The sequence below is a fragment of the Lactuca saligna genome, chromosome 4 (genome assembly GCF_052625555.1).
Source record: "Lactuca saligna cultivar CGN05327 chromosome 4, ASM5262555v1, whole genome shotgun sequence".
Taxonomy (NCBI): Eukaryota; Viridiplantae; Streptophyta; class Magnoliopsida; order Asterales; family Asteraceae; genus Lactuca; species Lactuca saligna.
This window is the reverse complement of record NC_136420.1, coordinates 336,479,393-336,490,076: the sequence shown is the minus strand read 5'-3', so window position 1 is coordinate 336,490,076 and position 10,684 is coordinate 336,479,393. Positions and strand designations below refer to the sequence as shown.

Genomic DNA, 10,684 nt, shown 5'->3' with positions numbered 1-10,684 from the left:
TATGTTTTGAAAATGAGTAAAGGGAAAATGAATCAGGATAGTAACCAACTGTTGCATTTGTTTTTATTTGGTCCATTTCCTTTTTTTGTACTCGATATACCATCTAACTTGTTGCTTGTGTTTACCATAACCCTTTTGACCTGCTAGGTCAAAAGGGTTATGGTAAACACAAACAACAAGTTTGATGGTATATTGAGTACAAAAAAGGGACCAAATGAAAACAAACGCAACAGGTAGTTACCCTTAAGAGTCATTTTCCCTTTTTTTATGCGAATAATCCCTAATTTCAAACACCTATTTATTGAGACTTGAGTAATCACTCCCTAAACTAGCATTGATCTTCGTCCCTCTTAGGAAACCTCCATTTGTATTTTCCACTCATCAATGTTTAACAAAAACCCCAATTTCGATATTGTTGTTCTTTAAACTAAGGTTTAAGTGCAATTGTACTTACTATATGAAATGTCCATTCATATTTTCCACTCATCAATGTTTAACGAAAACCCCAATTTTGATATTGTTGTTCTTCAAACTAAGGTTTAAGTGCAATTGTACTTACTATATGAAATGTATTGAAAGACTTATGCAATCACCAAACTTAGCTAAAGGATATGGTATGTTCTTGAATTATTTTTTTTCATGTGTATGTATTTCAGAAAGGATTAGTTTCATCTCTCATAACAAATTTATTTTTTATTTTTATTTGTTTACAAGGTTTTGCTAACTATTTCATTCAAAATATACACCATGGAGGAATCTTTACGAAGTATCCAAAAAGAAAGTAATTGATGAAAGTGTCCTACATATACTATGTAGATATGGACCTTTTCATTGTTCATGAACTTGATGATATGATTTGAGAAATAGGGTTTAGGGTATCGCGATGGTTAGAGTAGTTACTATCATTTTATAATTTTTGGTGTAGACTTAGATTATGGATTGTTGCATCTAGGAAATGATTAAGACGTGTTCAAAGTCACTAAGTATGTACACAAACATAGAGAACTATGTGTGTAAAGTGAACATGGACAAACATGAGTGCACATGTATTTCATGTCCCCATGTAAGGTTGTGATTGAGGAATTAGAGGATGTTGTCTCCCCTAAACTTATTAGGATTAAGCCTAAAAGGAATGTTGGATCTTGTAGTATGAAACTGAACTTAAATCTTTTGATTAAGAGGAGTCTTATCAGCCACAGTCCGTCCATGATTAACTGTGATTTTTTTCAAATCACTTGTAAATTTCGGACAGTACCAGTCAATGTAGTTTTAAAGACAAGGTAACCAATGCTCAACAAGTAAAAGATGTGCATTATGTGCCCATAGCACAACATGTTCCAACTATAAAAGATTCTCCAGTTCATGTAAATTTTGAAGAAGGTTTAACTCAATTCAGTATGCATCATTTTGAATTTTTTTTTCTTGATCTTGGTCAAAGTGATTACCAACATATGAAAGATCTTTTTGTGCCCAAATGTCATTATAGAATCATATTGCTAATGACATATGATCATATAGGTTCACACCTTATATCAAGTTACTACTAATTGATTATTTATTAAAGTAATTTGATTATTAATAAATAACAACACTTGTATTTAATTGACAAATTATTATTTTATAAAAATAATATTTTAGCTAACTGAGAATTTATTATTTATGGAAATAATATTTTTAAGAGAGAAAAAACAACTAGTAACTCATATAGTATGATTTATATGTTGTGCATAACTTTTTGGACTTATAGAAGTTTATATATATAACTAGCTTATATAATAAAAGAGTGCACATGCTAGTAATAAGTTGGAGTAACATACACACTACCATCACTTCTTAGAGGAAATGGTCGAAGATCTCTTCCTAGTGGAAGAGATTGCGTGTTGTTCTTTGTGTTTGCATCCTACGCTTGTAAGAAGAGACCATGTTTTCATTTATTACTAGCTTTGAATATTTTCATATCACTTAGTATATAAAGAATAATTGAATGCAAAAACTAGTTAGTTTTTCCATAAGAATTCTTCCTTCTTTCATCCCCAAAAAACAAGAGCACTTGCTGCTTGTCCTTTCTCCTTTTTTTTTTTCCTTTTGTAGTATGGAGTTTATGGTCTTAGTTTCTTATCCTTTGAAGATATATTTGGTATATACTTCTAAGGATTAAGAACAACTAATATACAAGTGAAGATTAGCATCTTTGGTGGTTGATTCTTACTTGGTGGATACATTATAGAGAGCTTCTTTTTTGGAATTTAATGTCATCTTCATCAACTTTCTAATTGTCAAAGTAACTAAGTTTTCAAAAGGTTGTAAACTCTTTTCTTTTTATGGTTGTTTTAATATTCCTAAGCTTTACAAAATGATCATCAGTGGGTAAAATGGTTTTAGTTTATTCAAATATAAAATTGTTTATGTTGCTAATCGTATCATTTTTTACACTATAATTAGACTATTTTTGAACAAAACCCAACAATTGATATCATAACCATTTTTGCAAGCCTGGTTAGATTATTTGATAATATCACTACTAGAAAACAGACCTTTAATGACGCGCTTTTTACAACACGCACTGATTAATGATACGCAAAAGGACGTGCCCTATAAATAATGTCAGATCTTTAGAAATTTGAAGAACGTAGGACGCGCATTTTTTGCGTGCCCTAAATTATTGTCCCACAAAAAAAAATACAAACAAGGAGGGCGCTTATTTAAAGTGTGCGTCCACTGTGAGTGTCGCTTTATAATTTTTCACTCAAAACGCGCGTTCAAGGGGGGAAATCAAATCCTCTTAAAATTCTAAAATTTTTAAATACCCCGCTTCAATTCAAGATCTCCCTTCATTCTCTTCTTCCCTTCTCTCTACAAACCCTAATCATAGATACCATATCTTCTTACTTTGGTTGCTATAGTTTAATTGGACCAAAATTAATCATATATTAATTTTTTTAGCCCAAGGCAGTGGAGCTGAACACGAACACATGGGAAATTACAGCATCTCAAGCCTAAATCGAAGCAATCAAACATATTTTAGTCCTCCATGTTACATTGAGAATCATTTCCCCTCCCATTGCCGACCCCTTTGGAGCGATTTCTAGGGCTTGAATCAACATTTACCCATGTCGACACTCCATCTAATGCCCTCATCGCCTTTTTTTTCTTTTTGTGGAGGGGGTGATTCTAATTAGGTATATGCTATTCCATGTTTAGATTTATGTAATTGCAATCCTCTCCTCCCATCAATATGATAATAAATGAAGATGAATAAGTCAAAATTTTGTTTTATTTTTTGGTCCCAATTTCTTTTTCTCTCACCCCTTCCATTCCATGGGCAGAGGTCAGCGGGTCGTCGAGCCTGGTTTTCAATCGCATGCCATAATTCATGCAGGTGCTGGAGTTCAAGCCCTGACAAAAGAACACTTCAAAACTGTTCGATTTTGGACAAAAACGACATGGGTAGCGATCGTAAGTCGAAAAGAAGGGGTCTCCGGCTGAGTCCTCGTCGGAAGGTTTTTGTTCTTTCTCTTCGTTACCAATATTTCTCTGTTTATACAATTTTCAATACGAATTGATGAGGATACTCGTGTTATGTAGACGGAGGGAAGAACAAAAGGCGTAGAAGTTTAGAAACAAAGAGTGATAAGAAAGAGAGAGACTCCGATAGGAAGCACAAATCGCATAAATCTTCAAGTACTAAAGGTACGCTTCGCTACATCATGAGCTTACATCCAGTTTTAGTTTTGTTGTTCATTTGTTTCTGTAATGGAGGAAAGCTAGGGTTTAATTTGTTATCGAGTATCATCTTAGTATAAACACTCTCGATGCGATTAGTTACAGAATCAAGCTACTTAGTGCGATTAGGGTTTTTCAGCTGTCTGTCTGCGCATTCTGTTTTCCATTCACTAAGATACGATACCTAATTTTTAGTTTTCTGATGAATCTGATACCTTTGTTCTTGTGCAATTGGGATTTGGAACTAAGAATCCAGTTGTGAGGACTTGTATCCTGCCAATAATCCCTTTGATTTGAACAACAAGCTGATATTGTTTCTCAATTGTTGTAACTTTGATTTGAACAACAACCTGCTTCCCTTGTATATAAGTAACCTTAGAATTCCTCCTCATATCTAGAACCCTTAATATTCACCCTAAGGCATATTTTTTTTTTTCAATAAGCACTAAATAGATGTCTAAAGTCTGATTAGACTGATAGACAAACTTGACATCAAATTTTGTGTTCTAAAGGTATCAATTAAATATGCTATTTAACAGACAAACTTTTTACAAATATGTCACGTTATTTTTGCATTTTTTGTCTCACTCCCACCCACAAAGGTGGATAGACTGATAGAGACTCACACTTGATCTTTATATGTGTAGAAAAGACATAAATACCCTCCTATTGAGTCTTGAGTGTTTCATATTTGTTCTAATCTTATTTCTTCTACCCTCTAAAAACACACAGATGAATGGGTGTCAAACACATGTTGATGACACTGAAAATCTAAAGTAAGTTATCAGTTACTACTTACTAGTTTTTGTTCTTTAAGCCTAAATGTTTTTTTTTTTTGCATAATTTAATTATTTTGCATATTTATAGGACACATCGAAGCATATTGGTTGGAAATATACGTGTGCGTTTTAACCCAAGTCGTGGGGATATTAAGCTCGGTCAGGTACTTAACAAAATTATTATTATTATTATTATTATTATTATTATAACAATGATTAAAAAAGTGTATTGTTTAACATAATCACACAGTTTGAGCAAATTTTGACACATTTGACTTTTTTTTTTGACCAATAAGGTACGATTATTTCTTGCAAAGGCTCATAGACTTTTGGAGAAATGGGGCAATATACCAATTATACTTGGTGGAGATTTTAATAGTATGCCTCAGGTATTAAATTAAATATGATTATATTGTTTTTTTAATAGTATGTATAAAGTAGAGTTAAACCTATACATTGTATTTAAATATATATTATAAAGAATTTAACCAATCTATATTTTATTTCACTTAAACATTTGTGTGTCCTCATCTATTCATATTTTTTTTTCAGAGTGCAATGTATCAGTTCATAGCTTCATCAGAGGTTTTTTTTTTTTTTAGATGCAAAGTTTTATTTACTATGAATCTATGATGAATATCAATGTTTAATATTTTATGTTTATTGATTTATTTAATTTTTCTTCTCAGTTAAACATCCAACACCATGAACGCAAAAAAATATGTGGGCAGAATTGTCCATTACATTACCCAACATTTCAGTGTCATAGTAATTATTATTCTTCTAGGTTTGTTAATCCAATTATTTTTTCACCTCTTATCTGTGCAAAAGATGTAAATGCCCTCCCCTCCCCCTCATCGAAAATTGCCTTAGAAAGCTTCTTCACTGTCCAGCTATTTTTGGTAATGAGAACAAGGACATTTACATCTTTTGCACATATATAAGAAATTGCATTTTGTAGTATTTGTCCCATTTACATGAGTCCTTTTTTAAAAGGTGGAATAAAGAAGAAATAAGGTTAGCAACAGGAACAAAACACTCAACTTACCTTAAACACAAACTAAAACTCACAAGTGCATATCATGGAGTTCCTGTAAGTTTATTATTTTCTCTAATTTCCTTTTTATCTTTTTAAATTTTGTTTGTGCTTCAGTGTAATTATGTAATTTACAGTTTCTATATGAGTTGGTTATGATTTTTTTTTCAGGCGACACGTTTGACAAGAGATGAATATGGAGAACCCTTAGCAACATCTTTTCACTCCAGGTTTATGGGGACAGTTGATTACATATGGTAAATCTAATTACATATAGTTTATCCTAAAAGTTGAGTGCATATTTTACCTTACTTATTTGATGTCAAGTATGTCTAAAAATGAAAAAAAAAAGTTTGTCAATGACACTATCATTGACTTTTATGTCAAGTATGTTTACCTTACTTATTTGATGGAATGAATTACTTATTTGATGGAATGAATTACTTTCATAACAATCCATTTTACAAAAAAAAAAACTTAAATGTACATCAGACTAGAAGTCATTACATATGAAATTTTATTCTAACTTTCTAACTGATGATAGATACTTGAAGAACAAAATCAGGCCTGAAGAGAGACAGAGGTTTCATTTTTTCAATAGTTTTTTTCTTCCGGAAGCTAGCTGACCCAGAAAAAGAACCTCTAGATGCCCTTGAAGGGAAAACAGCTTTTCAACGCGTAAGAAAGTGGACATGAAAAGTTAATCTTTTTGAGAAAGACTTTGTCTTTATTCCTGTAATTTACAAGTAAGTTGGAAAACAGTTTGCTTTCTATACATTTCATTTGAACAGTTGAAAATTATTTCTGTTGTTTGACAGCTATCATTGGAGTCTTATTGTGATGTGTCATCTTGGGGAAGTTGCGAAATACAAGGGTATATCTGTCATTTCTCTTTGACATCTTCAAGTATTTTATGAGGCATGGTTATCCCTTTTTTCTAATGTTATAATCTGGTTTATAGATGAAGAAGATGTAACTGAGTTGATTAAAGTGCCATGTGTTTTGCATATGGATCCTATCAGAGGTAGTCATACAGGTTTGAAAGGTCTTATGCAAAGGTAACATTTTTTTTATTATATAAACATTTTATTTTATTTTTAAATTATAAACCTTTAAATATGCCATTCTAGCTATCTGAAAGAAGAGTGGAAAGGGAGGCAGCAGGAGGCATCTAAAGATATATCATCAAGATTCGATAATCTACGCTTTATTTCACTTGAGGTATCATCTGGATAAATAATGTTTCAAAATTATTTGAGAAATGGAAAGGAAAAATATACGAGGGCAAAATTGTGAATTTGTATTAAATTCTAAAATCTGAATTTTGTGTTGCTTTTGCAGTTACCACAGCAGCCGAATTCATTCGACTGTGGTTTATTCTTGCTCCATTATGTAGAACTTCTCTTGGAGCAAGCCCCGATTAATTTTAATCCATTTAAAATCACAAAAAGTGTCCACTTTGTAAGGACATGGACCATTTATGTAAAAATTAATAATATAAGTGAGCTGTTGTTTGTGAATATGTGACTCAGCTAAATACGGATTGGTCTCCACCTGCTGATGCATCCTTGAAAAGGGTGGTTATTCAGAGACTGGTGTATGATCTCCTACAACAACCTTATGATGAAGCTGAAGCCTTTTACAAAGTATTTTCCCAAGTAAGTGCAAAAAGATTTCTTTTGGCAAAGTTTCATATCAATTTTGATCCTTGTGTTAACTTTAACAACCCTTTTGTTAAATTAATAAATATGACTGTTTTACCCTTATCCGATTCTTGGATTTTATATTTCATTGGATGCTTGCAGCTTTGACCAGCCTTTTGAAGAAGTTATATATCCAAAAGAGGATGTTGATGCTGTTTCCATTAGTAAGAGAGACGTTGATTTGTTGCTACCAGACACATTTGTCAATGACACCATCATTGACTTTTATGTCAAGTATGTTTATCTTACTTATTTGATGGAATAAATTACTTTCATAACAATCCATATTACAAATATAAAAACTTAAATGTACATCAGACTAGAAGTCTTTACATATGAAATTGTATTCTAAATTTCTAACTGATGACAGATACTTGAAGAACAAAATCAGCAAAATGAAGCCACTTGATTTAAATCTTGCAGCATTATCAGCAAAATGCAATAAAGACTTGGAGTTGAATTTGGCTAAGTCATTATTGAGTGAGATGGGCCAATGTACAACTGCTTATCCATATAATCAACTGTTTGGAGCATTAGTCTTAAAGAATTATGAAAGGAAAGATGCAACGTTGGAATTTGATGTACATAGTAGATTAGATGCAAATTTATATATTGTAAGAAATAGAATTGTATGACATTAGATTTATGCAATGGATTCTATTTTTTGTATATGGTATTTTATTTGCTATTATGAAACATTAAATACAAATTTAATTTGAAAATAAGTAAATATATAAATAATATATTTTTTTAAACATTTAAAATTATGATACGCAAAAATGTGTGTCATATTCATTTATGACATGGCCTTTCTTGACAGGGGCTTTCTTGATACGCATTGCGTGTCATTAACACGCGCGTCGTAAGGTTACGACACACGAATGCGTGTCGTCTTCCTTTATGACAGGGCCTTCCTTGATACGCCTTGCGTGTCGTAAACGCGCATCGTAATTGCACGTCGTAAATGAGCGTCATAAATGCGCGTCGTCTCTCTTTATGACAGGGCCTTCCTTGACGCGCATTTGCGCGTCGTCTGAACCTTTTACGACGCGCAATGAGCGTCGTAAAAGGCTGTTTTTCTAGTAGTGTATGTTGTTATCTTTGTTTTTGGAAAATATTGATGGTTTTCTTTTTGTAAGAAAATCCATAAATATTTTATATGACAACTTTATAATTGCTATTTTTTAATGACAAAAGTTTATATGCATTTTTGTCACCAAAGTTGTCTTAGAAAAATAAAGTGTTGTTTTAAATAAAGTGTGTGTGTATGTGTGTATGTGACATGAATAAACTAATCATGGACCTCTTGTGAATGTATTTGTGTTGATTTGTTAAAATGATTGTAATATTTATTTATTCATATGGTATGTAATAACTAAATAATAACTAAATAGATAGTTTTCATTTTATTTATTTTTATAAGTAATAGATTAGTTTTAAAAACAATTTTTTTATAAAAATGTATCAAGAATGAAGATGGTGGCTATTTTAAAGATCAAAAGTTTATAAACTTGATTTTATTAAAGTTTCCCAAACTTTATAAAATTATTTTTATAAACTTGTTACAAAGCATTCAAGCAAGTGGGAGCATGAAGACTTTACAAAATTTTGGTCCCTTACTATCCTTTTAGGAATGGATTTGACATTTTTTGTGATAGCTCACAAAAATATCAATAGATGGTTGGTTTATGCACATATGTTTTGCATGCTTGTGTTATTTAAAATTTATGTTTATATTATGTTATTATTGTTGTATTATATTTCACATGTATAAAATATTTTGTACATAAATAACATCACAAAAAGTTTGGTTTTAATAAAATTTACCTTTTAACATAAGACGGTAAATAGTTTTAAAAATTAAACAAGCTTTATCGTAAAACAAGCTAACGGTGGCTAACAACAAATTTCATGATTAAAATTATATAATTTTAAAATTGAGATTTTATAAACTTATCAAACTTCAAACCTTATTTTATAATATGAAGTTTTATTAAAAATTTTATAATTGTTCTTTAGAGTTTAAACAGTAGATTTTAATACTAGTTATTAACTTTAAAATTTGATCGCATCAATTATATAAAATTTAGATCTATAAAAAAAGATTATTAAAATGTGATTTTAAATAAAAGTATATAATGTATTGAACTCATGCAATAATTATGATGTAATATGTTTTTAATTAAAATTATAAAAACATCAGAAACCTCTTATTTAAACTTAAATCTATGCAATCCATTTTGAAAACACCTGCATGCCTGTAACGTCCCCAAGTTACAAAATATATTTTTCATTTAAAATAGTTAATCAATTAAAACATTTTACTTAAAACCATTAAGTGACATTCATTTAGTCGAAAACCATAAGATTTACAGATTTGTATTGCATAACAACGGAAACCAAATATTCGATGCGAGTGTAAAGTCCCTCCAAACTCTTCACACGGACAATCTGCAAAACATTTAATCTACAACTATAAACATACATCTTAGTGAGTTCCCCAATATACCGCATATTCCACCATACATATAATGCATACAAGCAAGGTCCTCAACTCTGGAGTTGATGGCTAACTCTCCTATCCACATGCATAATACATACATAGCAATCATACGTGTTATCTACTAGCACTCCATTACCAGCTATCGGCTGTCAACTACTACCGACTCTCGGTCGTCATGCAATCATCAGACTTGGGACGTAACAACATCCATACCAAGGCCAACGCCAAAAATGGAAACCACCTCATGAATACATAGTCATATATAGTCTGGAGCCATATAGACAGTTAAACAGATTATCCCACCTGAAAGCAATAAATCAAATAATAACCATTAAATAAGGCTTTATGTGACAACCCAAAATTTCTTTCTTGTATAAACCATTCAAATCAATCAAGTTCAGACTCGTTTTGCTATCTTCTAGCATTGTTTAGAGTCAATTAGAGTGTTCTAAACCTTGTGTCTTCAAAGTTAGGGTTTAGAAAGGAGTCCCAAAAGTTCAACCCTTCAAAAATCGGCCAAACACTCCAACTTAAGGAGTGTACGGCCGTACACATGGAGTGTACGGTCGTACACCCCCTTCTGGCCGTACAATCTCAAGTATAAATGAGAGTGTTAGCCTCTTTTCACACTCTTAAAGCCGAAAATCAACTTCTCTCTCAAGTATCATCCAATTTGGCTTGTAGATCTTCAAGTTGTAAGTGTTTCTGAAACGACCCAAAAAATACGACCCAAAAATTTCGTTTTTTTAATATAATCAAAACCATAATATGAGTATCATAACATAGAAAAACATACGCGATGTATCCCAAATCATAATAAAATACTGTGCGGAAAACTGTATCATACTATATCTAATCCAAAACAACTAAAACCATCCCCAGGATAAAAGCTAAGTTGTGGTGTGTGCGATGCTATCACCCCGAGCTCTTCCCTTTGCTT

The 10,684-nt window shown here is 31.6% G+C and overlaps 2 protein-coding genes across 2 annotated transcripts; both read left to right on the top strand.

The window, feature by feature from the left end:
- The first annotated feature begins 4,455 nt into the window (after positions 1-4,455).
- Positions 4,456-6,445, top strand: LOC145040982 (carbon catabolite repressor protein 4 homolog 5-like). Its single transcript, XM_078988858.1, has 9 exons — positions 4,456-4,499; positions 4,591-4,666; positions 4,799-4,891; positions 5,055-5,087; positions 5,192-5,289; positions 5,499-5,595; positions 5,710-5,795; positions 6,083-6,284; positions 6,357-6,445. Coding segments are annotated over exons 1-8 (528 nt in total). The 3' UTR covers positions 6,084-6,284; positions 6,357-6,445.
- A 54-nt stretch (positions 6,446-6,499) lies between these two features.
- Positions 6,500-7,910, top strand: LOC145040236 (uncharacterized). The gene is made up of 5 exons (XM_078988192.1): positions 6,500-6,596; positions 6,669-6,759; positions 6,880-7,196; positions 7,344-7,475; positions 7,612-7,910. The coding sequence occupies exons 3-5, from the start codon at positions 7,138-7,140 to the stop codon at positions 7,874-7,876; spliced, it is 456 nt and encodes a 151-aa protein (XP_078844318.1). The 5' UTR covers positions 6,500-6,596; positions 6,669-6,759; positions 6,880-7,137; the 3' UTR covers positions 7,877-7,910.
- Positions 7,911-10,684: the final 2,774 nt, after the last annotated feature.